Source organism: Cricetulus griseus, chromosome 4, assembly GCF_003668045.3.
Source record: "Cricetulus griseus strain 17A/GY chromosome 4, alternate assembly CriGri-PICRH-1.0, whole genome shotgun sequence".
Classification (NCBI taxonomy): Eukaryota; Metazoa; Chordata; class Mammalia; order Rodentia; family Cricetidae; genus Cricetulus; species Cricetulus griseus.
The window spans coordinates 104,183,104-104,197,574 of NC_048597.1; the positions used below are offsets into that span (position 1 = coordinate 104,183,104).

The window sequence follows — 14,471 nt, forward strand, 5'->3', positions numbered from 1 at the left end:
TCTAACATCCTACGGAGATACAACTTTGAGGTTTGTCCTAGACAGAATTCAAGCATGTTGTTTAGAATTTTTAACTTCTATAAAGGGCAGGTTCAGAGGGCTCTTGGGAAGGTTCTTGATGTGTGTGGGGCCTCTGGGTAATGAGTAGCATGTAGCAAATCCCCTAAATGGTAGCAAGTGTGATTGCCATTATTGTCTTGATTTGGGACCTGTCCCAGGCTGCCCTGGAACTGCTGTATAGTCAGGTATAACCCTGAACCTGGTATTTATGCCTCCATCTCCCTAGTGCTGAAATCTCAGATGTGTATCCCCACACCAGCTCCAGTCCTTTCAAATTCAGTAGATTTGACTTTGTTTTCCAAGACAGGGGAAACAGGTAATAACCCTGGCCGCCTGGAACTCAAGATCCCCCACCTCTGCCTCTTTGGATACTGGGATTAAAGGTGTGCACCACCATCTTGGCTGTAGATTTGACTCTTATGAGCTGCATCTGTCCCAGTCCCATGTTATGTCAACTATCTTTGTTATTTCAGTATTTGTGACCTTTTGGGACTAGGTGGTTTAGACATTGTATCTGTCTTAAGGACAGCCTGCCCGTTGCCTTCAAGGGGTGTTGCAAAGACTCACCCATTTGGCATTGTCACAGAGTCCATTGTAGAGGACTCTGTGGCCTAGTGGTCACATGTCAGCTTCTTCCTGCCCAACACTGATGCAGTAGGAGTACTAAGGGCAGATTTGATGCATTGATACTAAAAAGGCCCTTGGACTAGTGCTTTGCACATGATAATCAATGCAGATTATCTGTAAGAGTAAAAATAGTTTCATGCTTCCCAAGCCTGATAGCTAGTGAAGGCTTCCCAGTTCTGATGATATTTTAAGCTGGATGTAGAGCTCTCTGTTAAAAGCATTAACTGCCACCCTTAATCCTACAACTCGTCAAGATTTCTATTAGTTCAAGTCCAGCCTGCTCTATGTAGTTCCAGGTCAGCCAGGGATATCCAACACTAGCTGCACCAAGCCTGATGACTCAAGTTCAATCCCTGAAACACACACAGAAAACTAGGTGTGGGCACATACCTCTGACCCCAGTACTTGGGACACAAAGGCAGCTGCATCTATGAATTCCAAGCCAGCCAGGGCTATGTAAGGAAGGACTCTGTCAGGGAGATGAAAGCAGAGACGGAAGAATTCCCCAGAAGCTCCAGAGCCAGCAATCCTGGAGTACATAGCAAATTAGAAAGAAGGAAGACTCCACCTCAACAAGGTAGAAGTCCAGAAACAACTCTAAAGTTGTCCACTGAGGACTGGGAAGGTGGCTCAGCAGTTAAAAGCACTGACCCTGCTCTTCCCAAGGATCCTGGTTCAATTTCCAGCAGCCACATGGCAGCTCACCACAGTCTCTAATAATTATTTTTCTTGCTTCAGTAATAAAATAAGAAGTACTACTTCTCATTAAGCTCAAAAGCCTTAGTCCCTTTTTAGTCAGATCTTTGGCATCTCTTTCAGTCTGCAGAGACTTAAAGTCTCCCTGGCTGACACCTCACTTGGGTTCCATGAAACATGCATGCCTTGTATGCCCGCAGGCACATGAACCACCTTTAGTAGGAGGCCACTCCAAAACACTAATAATACAAAGTATAAAGGCCATTTTATTTAATACAAAAGTCATATAAAGTTGCATGAGAAAAATCATGTATTCACCGAGTATCAGCAAAGTCAATTCCGTGTTTTCCCACATGTTAATGACCAGACTATCTCAGAGGCTGGAATAGGCCAGAGTCTTCTCCATCAGTGGAAGCTCGATGTGGCTGTGCCCTGTGCTCCTTTACTTTCTGAAATTCTTGGTGTTACCTCACTTGTCCTGGCCAAAGCGTGATGGGTGTCCAGGTCTGTCCCCAAGGAGCAAGTGAGCAGAGAACATCTTCCTTTGACTACTCTGAGGGGGGAACGAGTGCACCAGCCCAGAGCATTCCAGAAGACATCTTGGCAATTGTCTTCTCAAGTCAGAGGGTGTCACCACCTTGGTCATGACCTTCAATCTAGGTGTGCTTCCCTGACCGGAAAAAAAACCTGGGTAGAGGGAAAAAGGAGGAGAGCATGGTAAAATCCACTCTTGCAGACTGTGGACGAAAGAAGCCTGTGTGATGTTAAAGTGGGTAAAGACATCTGTCCCAAGCCTGACACCCTGGGACCCACATAATGGAAGAAGAGAATCTATTATAATTTAACGTTGGACCTGCACAAGTACTGTGGCATGAGAACCCATAAACAACCAAATAAGTTCAAAATAAATTTGTGCATGGTGGCCGGGCGTTGGTGGTTCATGCCTTTAATCCCAGCACTTGGGAGGCAGAGACAGGAGGATCTCTGTGAGTTTGAGACCAGCCTGGTCTACAAGAGCTAGTTCCAGGACAGCCTCAAAGCCACAGAGAAACCCTGTCTCGAAAAACAAAAAAATTGAGGCCATGAAATTGAGGGGGGGGGTGCACATGAGAAGGATCAAAGGATGGAAAGGGAAAGGAGAATAGATTTTAATTAAAAAAAATATTGTTAAAAACAAAATATGGCTGGGTGGTGGTGGCGCATGCCTTTAATTCCAGCACTCGGGAGGCAGAGGCAGGCGGATCGAGACCAGCCTGGTCTACAAGAGCTAGTTCCAGGACTGCCTCCAAAGCCACAGAGAAACCCTGTCTTGAAAAACAAAAACAACAACAACAAAAAAAAAATATGGTGATGTATGCATGTCTTTATCCCAGCACTCAGGACAGTCTCCTGAGTAGGCAAGAGTTCAAGGCCAGGCAAGTCTACACAGTAAATGTCAGTAAGAGCTTGTCACAAAAACACTTGGGAGGCGGAGGCAGAGGCAGGCGGATCTCTGTGAGTTTGAAGTCAGCCTGGTCTACTGAGCAAGTTCTAGGACAGGCTCCAAAGCTAGAGAGAGAAACCTTGTCTGGAGAGAGAGAGAGAGAAAGGGGTGGGGATGTATGATCACTTAGTTCCCTGTGATCTAAGGAGGCAAGTTCTATTATCCTCATTTTACATGTTGGGAAACATAGGCTTCAGGGAATTTACGGGGTCGTAACCTTAGGAGGTAAAGCTTGGGATACTAGCACTGCCATTAGACACGAGGAAGAAATGGGTTTCAACATCTGAAAGGGGAAGGATTCTGCTTGAATTAGAAATTCTAGGGACTATATAGTACACACAGGGCTGGTGACTGTGTATAATTCAGGGAATCTGCTGATTAAACATATTCCCTATGTGCGAAGTTCTATATCAACTTGACACAAGCTAGAGTTAGCCGAGGAGTGAACTTCTAGTGAGAAATTGGTTCCATAAGGCAAGCCTGTAGGACATTTTCTTAATTTGTGATTGATGTGGGATGGTGCAGCCACTGTGGGTGGTGGTATTGCTGGGCTGGTGGTCCTGTGTTCTATAAGAAAGTAAGCTGAAGGCCGGGCAGTGGTGGCACATGCCTTTAATCCATATACTCGGGAGGGAGAGACAGGTGGATCTCTGTGAGTTTAAGGCCAGCCTGGTCTACTGAGCAAGTTCCAGGACATCCTCTAAAGCTACAGAGAAACCCTGTCTCAAGAAACAAACAAAAAAATGCAGACTAAGCAAGGCATGAGAAGCAAGCCAGTAAGCCAGTAAGCCCCAGCCCTCCATGGTTTCTGCATCAGCTCCTGCCATGTTTTGAGTTCCAGGTTCCATCCTGCTGGGAAGTTCCTTAAGCAGGAAGGTAAACAACTCAAAATAGCTTCAGGAAGTCCCCAAAACTGACCATATTCACTAGGTCCTTCCCTGCCTGAGTAAGCAGTAAAAGTGAAAGTCCCTTTAAGCTGAAAGAAGCAGAAACCAGCTGAGCTGTGTGGAAGGAGTTTAACTGAGGCACCTGGAAAGGACACTCTCCAACCTGTTGGCCTGCCTGCAGGGGCTCCAGGTTCCCAGCTTTGTGAGCTGTCACCACGTGGGGGTAGGCTTTGGTGATGCAGCTACCTTTGAGTCATTTCTGCTTCTGTAAGTAATCCCTCACCCATATTCCTGTAAGTAACCCCAATAAGACTCATGGTTCACCAAGCTGGACTTTGGTGGTATCTGTACTTTGGTCTGCCATGGGTTCCCTATCCAGAGTGAGTAGCCCTGTGTTTCCTCTCCCCAGTAAAAACTGTCTCACACAACACTGGCCTAATTGCTTTGATGATGAACTGTTATTGGAAATGGGAGTAAATAAACACTTCCTTCCCCAAATTGTCTTTGCTCACAGTATTTCATCCCCAGAACAGAAACCCTATATACAACACCCTGCCAGAGTATAAGAGCAACAAGTGCTCATAATTGCCAGCCCTCTCTCCAGCCCCTAGTTTCTTATTTATTTATTTATTATGTATACAGTGTTTTGCCTGCATGTATGCTTGTACACCAGAAGAAGGCAACAGCTCTCATTACAGATGGTTGTGAGCCACCATGTGGTTGCTGGGAATTGAACTCAGAACCTCTGGAAGAGCAGCCAGTGCTCTTAACCTCTGAGCCACCTCTCCAGCCCCACCCCTCCAACTTTCCTCTTTATGTTTAAGAGAAATAATTTATCAATAGATTCTCCTTGGCATACCAAGTTGCCAGCAAAGACTCCCCTGCCTTGAAGCCACTATTAATAGGAGGTTCACTAGAACATAGACCCTGCTGGGCTGCCACCCTTGACCAATGACTGGGCTTGAAAAAAGATAATCATATGAAACATATCCCAGACTGGACATGGTGGGAGGCAAAATATTTCATCACACTGCTTAGAACAGCATGCAATTGGAAATTTGGAATACACTATTTCTTTCATTTTCTTTGTCTTTTCCCTAGAGACAGAGTTTCTCTACGTAGCTCTGGCTGTCCTGGAACTTGCTCTGTAGACCAGGCTGGCCTCAAACTCACAGAGCTCTATCTGCTTCTGCCTCCTGAGTGCTGAGACTAAAGGTATACACCACCATATCCTCCTGGAACCTCATTATTTCTGGAATATTCCATTAACTATTTTGGATCCTGGTTGTCCATGCCTATGTGAAATCTTGGAAAGTAACCCTATGAATAATTGTAATGACATTAATAACATTATGGCTCAAAGTTCTTGAGTCAGATAGATTCTCATTCAAGGGGCAGACTCTGTCCCACACATTGCCAGGATGTGTCCCAGGCTCAGACTTCTTCCTCAAATTGGTTACAGTTATAACTAAATGGCATGAAACTTTCCTACTGGCTGCAGCCACATCCCAGGAGAGGAGAACCTCCCATCCTAGGGCTGGCCAGCTTCCCACAACATCCCACAGTCATGATCTAGTGGTCATGGGGGCATCTGGGTGACTCACAGCTTCTTCATGATGGTCCTTTCTTCCTTCTCTCTGGTGCCCATGGTAACCACAGCATCCTTCTCTCTTCTTCTTCCTCCTGGAGCTTCTCTGGATGGAAGCAGGCCACTGGGAAAATGGGAGAGAAGAAGGAAATAGTTGTACTGTGGATCTCTTTCTGGAGTTTTAGTTCAGTGGTACAGCACATGCTTAAGTACATAGCTAGCCTCGGACTCCACCACTGACACCAAAAATAAGTAAAATAAGGTATATGTTGTTGTTGTGCTTTGAGACAAGGTTTCACTCTGTAGACCAGGCTGGCCTTAAATTTAGAGAGATCATCTTGCCTCTGCCCCTTAAGTGCTGGGATTAAAGGGGTGTTCTACCAACCTGACCACTGTTGTTTCCAATCAGGGTCTCACTATGCAGCCCAGGCTGCCTTGAACTAACTCATGGTCGTCCAGGCTTACTGGGATTACAGGTATGTATGACCACACATGGATGAACTTCTTTATGTTTGTACAGAGAAGGTCTCATGTAGCACAGACTAGCCTCTGAATTTATAATCCCCAGCCTCCACCTCTGGAGCACAGGGATTATAGGCATGTATCACCACACACAACCTGGACTTCCTTTTTTGTTTGTTTTGTTTTTGTTTTTGTTTTTGTTTTCAAGACAGGGTTTCTCTGTGTAGCTTTGGATCCTTTCCTAGAAATCTCTCTGTGGACCAGGTTGGCTTTGAACTCATAGAGATCCCATTGCCTCTGCCTCTCAGAGCACTGGGATTAAAGGTGTGCAACACTGCTGCCACCACCTGGCGACTTGCCTGGACTTCTCATGGTCATGTCTCCCTATTAAACTACCAAGGGTTTTTTGCTACCAAGGGGCTCACTATCCAGTGCTGTGCAGCTATGCACTCGATGCCTGGCACATAGTGGGTGTCCAGTAAACTGGGTGAGTGAATGCGGGAGCACCCTAGGCTGCTGCAGGGAGCCCACCTCCTGTAGCACTGCAGTTCTTCCTGCACCAGCAACAGCTGCGACTTGAGTTTATTGCGCTCCTGCAGCACGTCCCTCAGCTCCTGCAGAGTGAAGCGGGGCCTGTTGGGGTCGGTCAGATCCACTACCATTTTGTCCGGTCCAAGGTTCACCTGAAAGACAACATGCCAACAGGGTCAGCTACTACACCCACCCCTGATAGGAAAGGTCGGCTCTGTGGTGCCCTGTGAGCTGAGACGTGGCTTGCCTGGAGGTCAGGTAAAGCACCATTCCCTGAGAGCATTCCCAGGGTTCCTCTGAGCAGCTGATTCCAGGACTGGAGCAGAGGGCTTATGACCAATGAGTACATCACATTAACAGAGGAATGGAGATGATTAAATGAAAATTTGAAGGTCCTGTTGCTCAAACTGAGGACTTGAGTATCGAAATGACAGATAACAAGAAGGAATGGAATTTATCAATGAAAGCCAGAGTACAGGGCTGGTGAGATGGCTCCCCAGTTAAGTGTAATTGCTGCTCTTGCAGAGGACCCAGATTGGGTACCTAGCACCCACAAGGCTACTCACAACCATCTATAACTAACTCCAGTTCTAGAGGATCCAACACCCTCTTCTGGCCTCTAAATGTATTAGGCACACACGTGTGGTGCACATACATACATGCACATGCACACAAGCAAAACACCCATACACATGAAATAAAAATCAATGCATTACAAAGCAAGAAGACAAAAAAAAAAAAAACAAAAAAAACAAAGGAAGAAGACAGAGGCAAACACCTACCTCACATGTGTGTAGCCAGGGTTCCATCCCCAGCACCAAAAAACACCCATGAAAATATACTGAACCAAGACAGTCACAAGTTACATGTGTTATGTAATAAGATTCACATGACTCCCATGGGACACAGTCACACTGGGGCTGTGTTTCAAGTCTCACCATCTATGTTCCATTGTCTCAGTATTAGTGCGTCATGGTACACCCAGTTCAGACCTCTCACGGCTGATAACAGGACAGTGGAATTTTTCCAAAATCATTAAAAAACAAAGACATTCCTCAAACTTTTTTTTTTTGATAGAATGCTGACTCAGGACTTCTTGAGTCACTCCCTGGGTAGCTGTGGATGGCTGAAGGGTTTCACTCATCCTGAATCTAGGGAATAAACAAAAACAAAGCCAGGGGTGGTAGCCCACCCTTTTAATCCCAGCAATAGTGAGACAGAGGCAGATGGATCTCTGTTCTACAAAGTGAGTTCCAAGACAGCCAGGGCTACACAGAAAGAACTAACCTCGAAAGACAAACAAAAACAACCAAAATGGGGGAGGGGATTAGGAAAGCAGTGTGCTCTGCCAATCACTAGCCTACCTAGAGAATAAAGGAAAACAAACAAACAAACAAACAAAAACCCAGGTTTTCTTGGGGGGGAGGGGTGTTTGTTTTTCAAACAGGGTTTCTCTGTGTAGCCCCCCCACCTCAAAAAAATAAAAGTGTAGAAAAAAAAAGATTATGTGAATGAACTTAGTGCCCTGAACAATTAACCTGAACATGGTAAAGGAGGGTTGGGGAAGCCACACAATGGTAGAGCACATTTGCCCAGTGACAGCCAAGCCCTGAGGTCCATCCCGCTATGGTTTAAAAAAAAAAAAAAAAAAAAAAAAAACTTAAAAAGATACAAATAAAAAGTAGGCAGATGCGGTGATACACACTCTTCAACCCAGCAGTTAGAGCCATGGCTCTTGCAGGGGACCCCAGTTACGTTCCTAGCACCCACATGATGGTTCATAGCCATAAGTAAGCCCAGATCAGGGGACCTAACAGGCATATACAGTGTACAACAATAAATCTAAAAAATCATTTGTTGAGTAAACCAATAAATCCAGCACTAGAGAGGCAGAGGCTGATTTCTGTGAGTTCCAGGCCAGTTTGACATCTACATGGTGAGTTTCAGGCCACAGTGAAATTTTGTCTCAAAAATAAACTGAAGACAGTAAATGAGTTTCATGTTACATGTATTTGACCACAAGTCAAAATAATTTAAAAATTATAAAAAAGTAATAAAAAGAAGAGGATATTTTAATAAACTGTGTTTCGAGTGAACATTTTTTATTATTATTATTTTATGCTCTTTCTTTCCTTCTTTTTTTCTTCTCTGAGTCAGGATCTTGCCATATAGCCCAGGCTGGCCTCAAACTCCCAACCATCTTGCCGCCCAAGAAGGTATGATAGACATGTATCACCACATCCGGCTCCACACCCCCAGGCTTCCCACACCCTGACTTGAGACTGTATTTAAGGAAGAAAATATGCTACCTCATCTGGTGCCTGTGACACTTGTTTCCTCTGCCCCATGGGGGAAATCACTGGGCCCCATGCAAACTACAGTTCCCAGGCCATAATGCAGCTTCCTCCATTTCCATGTGCCTGAAGGCCATATGCACCAAATAGCATGAATATGGCAGAGCAATCAGGCAAGAGAAGTGATTAAATTTCTTGAATCTCCAAGGTCAGGATACCATAGAGGTTCTTGGCCATCATGCAGCTTGGACATGGTAAAAGAGTCATGCAAATACAGTCATCACTGTCACTTAGAAGCCGGTGAAATATGCCAGTAGTGGTGGTGGTAGTGGTTCAGACCCTTGCTTCCAACACACAAACTGAGCCGAGAAGATTACCATGAGTTCCAAGCCAGCCTGAGCTACACAATGAGACACTGCATTAAGTAATACAAAACAAGGAAGTAGTAAGTGAAATGAAAGAAATAATAGATCAGGGAAGAAATACATGCCCACGGATGGGAGAGACAGAGAGACAGAGACAGAGAGAGAGTGAAGTTATAGGAAGTCCTTTCTTAGAATAGTTGTTTAAGCTGGGCACAGCATCTCATGCTTGCCACCTCTGTACTCTGGATGTGGATGCTTCTGTTAGAGGACCTCTGAGTTTGAGTCTAGTCTGGTCTACACAGAAAGTTCCAGGCAAGTGAGGGCTACTTAATGAGACCGTGGTTTTTTGGTTTTTTGAGACAGGGTTTCTCTGTGTAGCTTTGGAGCCTATCCTAGCACTGGCTCTGGAGACCAGGCTGGCCTTGAACTCACAGAAATTGGCCTGCCTCTGCCTCCCGAGTGCTGGGATTAAAGGCGTGTGCCACCAACCCCGGCCGAGACCCTGTTTTAAAAAAGAAGAAAGAAAAAAAAGAGAGAACTTCTCTCATAAACAAAAATTAATAAAGTAAGGAGTGTGCTACTTACCTCAGCATATTCAGGCCATTCCACTGCCCAATATTTCAACCTTAATCCACAGAAACAAAAAACCACCCCACATAGCATCTTAGATCCCTCTTCAGTTAAGCCCCACTAAGTCTAGCAACTCTGGGTTATAGTGCCTCACAAACTTGTCCCCTGACACACATACACACACACTCAGGGACATGTGCACACATTAATAATTTTCCTTTTTTTTTTTTTTTTTGTTTTTTGTTTTTTTGAGACAGGGTTTCTCTGTGTAGCCCTAGCTATCCTGGAGTTCGAGGCCAGCCTGGTATACGAAGAGACTTCCAGGACAGCCAAAGATTCACAGAGAAACCCTGTCTGGGGGGCAGGGAGTAAATCAAGGCTGGAGTGATAATTCTGTGACTAACAGCAGTGGTTGTTCTTGCAGAAGACCTGGGTTCAATTCCCAGCACCCACATGGCAGCTTACAACCATCCATAAATCCATGGTGGGCGATTCAATGCCCTCTTCTGGCCTTTCCGGGCACTGCACGCATGTGGCACACAGAAGTGCAGCAAAGCAAAACACACACACACACACACACACACACACACACACACACACACACACAGGTTAAAATAATTTTTAAAACCTAAGCAGTAGGCTACTGACATGGAACACTGCAGGGTCAGACACTTAGTAGGTACTCAATAAATGTTAACTGTGGGAAAACTTCCAAACTGAGGCTTGGGTTTTGCTCACCTGGCCTCCGGATACACCGGCTCTCCGCAGCCCCTCCACCTCCTGCCTGAGGTTGTCCCTCTCCATCCTCAGCTCCTCGGCCACCAGGCTGCCCTCGTTCACCAGCGCCTCCAGCATCTCCATCACACGTACGATCTTGAATTGCAGCCGGGTGACGCGGGGGTCGCTGCCCAGGGCCATCAGCTCGCGGCCCACCTCGTAGGAGATGTCGTACACGTCGTCGGTGGTCAGCTGCAGGGGACTCTTGGCCAGGGCGCCTTCGTCGTCCTCCCCGTCCTCCTCCTCCCGCACAGGGGCCTCCTCCATGGTGCCCCCGACTTTGGCGACCTCCGGGACTGCTGTCACCTACACGTCCACTGGCTTTGGGTCAAGAAAACTTAGCGCTGGGCGCAGTCCACGCCGTATGCAGTCTGGGTGGCCCCGGAAGAAAGCTCGGAGTCGCGGGAAGCACCGCACCACGGAAAAGCACGCGCAGCTGCACAGCCGTGCGCCAGATGTAGGAGACACGGAGCAGGGTCCGCGGGAAGAAAAGCAGCGAGAGAGGACCAGAGAGAGGCCTGCTAGTCCACGGGGGAGGAGCCGCTCGTTGCTCCGCCCTTGGTGACGGGCGCGTGAGAAGCCTGGTTTCCATAGAGACGGGGGCGGATTTTCCAGGGTGGTCATGGAAAGAGGGTTAAAAAAAAAAAAAAAAAAAAAAAAAACTCACAACTTTTCACTTTGCAAACTGGAGCTTTCCAGCTATCGAATTTGCATGCCACCGGAGGGGAAATCCAGGTCTCTATTGAAGTTTTTTTTTTTTTTTTTTTTTTTTTTTTTTTTTTTAAATTGTGTAGCAAACCCGCAAGCAGGCAGCGGTTGAGCTGGGCGTCGGTGGAGCATGGCAACTTAGCACTCAGGGGCCTCTAGCACTCAGCTAGCTATCTTGTTGGCTACTCCGTTATATTTCAATACATGTGAGCAAGAAAATGCAGAGAGCCGACTCCCCTGCACCGTGAAAGGACCTTGAAAAACCGGCTGCTAAAGGTAAAGACGCCGGTGCAAAAAGCTCCGTACACACACACACACGACTTCTTTTCTAGGAAACGTCAGTATAGAGGATTTCCTGGGCAGGGAAGGGCAATCAGCTTTCTGTTATTAAAAAGAAGCAAAAGAAAAGCTGCAACACTCGGTCCGCATCAGAAGCTGACACACTGCTCACACAGCTCACACGGCTCCATTCAATAAGATGTGTTCTAAGAAAGGGCCCCAAGGCCGGGATCAGACCTCGAGGTGGGAGGGAGAGCATTATTAGACAGTCTGTGACAAAGTTCTAAACAGGACCGGGCCTTAAAAGTAAAGGCTTGTTCCCTTTAAAGCTTAGAGAGGAGCTTCCTCAAGAGTGAAATAAGATCCCAGCACTCGGGAGGCAGAGGCAAGTGGCTCTCTGTGAGTTCAAGACCAGCCAGGTCTATAAGAGCTAGTTCCAGGATAGCCTCAAAAGCTGTAATGAACCCACCCCGCCGCCCCCCCAAAAAACAAAACAAAACAAAACAAAAACCAAAAAACAAAAAGAAGGGCTCTTGGTTTTGTATGGCATAGGTCACGTTAGCTGGCCAGCAAGCTTTTGCAGATTCTGTTGCCTGTCTCCTGTCCTCCCCAGGGGAATTGGGATTACAGAGTGGGACACCACCAAAACACCTGGTTTTTATGTCAGTTCAGGGATCTCAAGTGTTTTTACCAACTGAAGCATCCCCCAAGCCCCTAGGAACCGTTTAGAAATGGAAATTGTGAGAAAGTAAAGGTAGCCTAGTGTGTGATCGAGCACTACAGAGTAACACATGAGTATGCAGAGTCCTAGGTCTGGTCTTCAGCACCAGAGCCCTGGATGCAAATTTCTCCATGCACTGATTCAGAAACACCAAGGCTGCCACAGCAGTGTTTTCATCTAAAAGCCCTCTGGGTAACACCAGTTTTTGTTCTTGCTCAATCATTTGTTTATTTGTTTTTATTTAGATAGTCTCATTCTGTAACTTCTCTGGGGCCTGGGATTCACTATTTAGCCACCCTATTCTGAAACTCATGGCACTCCTCCTGCCTCATCTTCTTGAGAGTTGTTGGTCTTACAAGTATGAGCCACTACACAGGGCAATATTTGGAATCTATACTGATGGTGCATCCATCCAGACAGTGGGGTCTAGAGCAGAGTGCAAGGGTTCAAAACTTGGCTTTGCTACTTGTGGGCTGTGTTGAAGTCAGGTAAGAACATTACTTCTGACTTAGGGGCTCAGTTTTCCCAACTGTAAAACTGGAATAAGGATGTTTTAGAAGATTTTTGTGGATTGTTGAGGGCACATATGACAGAGATGAGGTATTCAACCAGTGTTATTTTATTTTTGGGTTTTTGAGACAGGGTTTCTCTGTGTAGCCCTGGCTGTCCTGGAACTTGCTCTGTAGTCTAGACTGGCTTCAAACTCAGAGATCCACCTGCCTCAGCTGGATTAAAGTTGTAAGCCACCACTGCCTGGATGACCAGTGTTATTGTAACCATAAGCTATTTTCATCGCTAAATAGAAGAAAAAAAGAAAAATTTCAACTCTATGTAATTATTTACTACTAAGGCAATAACAACTGGATCAATAACAGACATAGAAGAATAAACAAACAAATAAAGCCTGCATTACAAGGTTTGGTGGTCCAGACTTAAAGCCTCAGGCACCTGGCAGGCTGAGGCAGGAGGATTCCAACTTCAAAGCCTTACTGGGCTATAGAGTTTGTTTGAGTATAGCCTGGGCAACTAAGTGAGATCCTCTCCTGAAATAAAAAGTCAAACAACAGAGCTTGGGATGTAGTTAAATAGCAGAACACCCACCAGGCAAGGTCTTGGGGTCAATCCCAGTGCCACAAAACAAATCAAATGCAACAAACAAGCACACATACAGTATGTCTGTAACAGCTGGGCATAATGGCCCATGCCTTTAAGCCCAGCACTTGGGAGGCAAAGGCAGGTGGATCTCTGAGTTTGAGGCCCCCTGGTCTATACAGTGAGTTCCAGGAAATATGTTTAAATCCTGTCTCATCAACAAACAAGCAAACAAATAAATAAAATGAAACACACTAATTTCAAGGCAACCCTCCCTCTTGAGAAGTCCACACCATTCTTGGGTGTGTACTTTCCTTTCCCAGCCCAACCAATTCTCTCTCCTCCCCCCATATACCCTACTGTCCTTCAGAAATTCAGTTACTTTGCTTTTTTTGTTGTTGATGTTGAATTTCAAAACCACTATCCCCTTGAGAGTTAAGACAGGAAAAAGGTTGAAACAGAAATTACAAGTAAGTGGGTGGGGGTCACCCATGATCAAAGTGGAACTGGAGATGACACTATAGAGTGTGGGTCCTGACACCCATAAACAGGAACATTCCATCCACCAGCAGTGGGTGTATTGCTCAGGTGCCCTGACTCTCCAACACCAGCTCTTTCCTGTGTGGCTCCTTCAGAGCTGCTTTTCTGGGTTCTATACATCATGTTCATATGGCCAGGATTGTGGAACTTTCTTAGACTGTGGAGTCCTTCTTTAGTTAAGCTCTTAGGGGAGGATCCAGATGTTGTCTGGAGCACTTGTTTTGTGTCTCCGTACATCAGTAGTAACTGGCTTTTTTTTTTCTTTTTCCTTTTTTGTTTTTGCTTTGTTTCAAAGACAGGGTTTCTCTGTGTAGCCCTGGCTGTCCAGGGAATCACTTTGTAGACTAGGTTGATCTGGAACTCAGAGAATCACCTGTCTCTGCCTCCTGAGTGCTGGGATTAGGGCCATGTGCCCCTATGCCTGGCAATTGTTTTGTTTTTAAATCTCTGTGATCTCGGCCAGGTGGTCCCAGTCCAACAGTTAATAAAGAACCACCCACCAGGCAGCCCGGTGGTGGTGGTGCACACTCTCAGGAGGCAGAGGCAGGAGGATCTCTGTGAGTTTGAGGCCAGCCTGCTCTACAGAGTAAGTTCTAGGATAGCCAGTGCTACACAGAGAAACCCTGTCTGGAAAAAAAACAAACAAAAATGCTCAGGTCAACCACTAAGACTTATGAGACTGAAGAAGAATTGCTAAGAAAAAAGGGAGGGAATGAGGCTGAAAGATACTTTTCTTTTGATTGTCTTTTTCATAGATTAATTTATTTATGCTTGCAGTGCCCTGGGAAATC

General features: G+C 45.9%; 1 protein-coding gene across 1 annotated transcript; it reads right to left on the reverse strand.

The window, feature by feature from the left end:
• Window positions 1-1,629: 1,629 nt before the first annotated feature.
• Rilpl2 (Rab interacting lysosomal protein like 2) lies at window positions 1,630-10,883 on the reverse strand. Its single transcript, XM_027413912.2, has 4 exons — window positions 10,302-10,883; window positions 6,335-6,486; window positions 5,358-5,465; window positions 1,630-2,070 (listed from the first exon to the last, which is right to left on the reverse strand). The coding sequence occupies exons 1-4, from the start codon at window positions 10,605-10,607 to the stop codon at window positions 2,040-2,042; spliced, it is 597 nt and encodes a 198-aa protein (XP_027269713.1). The 5' UTR covers window positions 10,608-10,883; the 3' UTR covers window positions 1,630-2,039.
• Between the last annotated feature and the right edge of the window lie 3,588 nt (window positions 10,884-14,471).

Bases quoted from the DNA above. Each gene is read 5' to 3' on its own strand.
- Rilpl2 (XM_027413912.2), bottom strand. From the start codon at position 10,607: ATGGAGGAGGCCCCTGTGCGGGAGGAGGAGGACGGGGAGGACGACGAA. The intron at 5,466-6,334 runs GTGGGCTCCCTG...CCATTTTCCCAG, and splicing joins GAACTGCAGTGCTACAGGAG to TGGCCTGCTTCCATCCAGAG. The intron at 2,071-5,357 runs GTGAGTCACCCA...CCCTCTACCCAG, and splicing joins AGGACCATCATGAAGAAGCT to GTTTTTTTTCCGGTCAGGGA.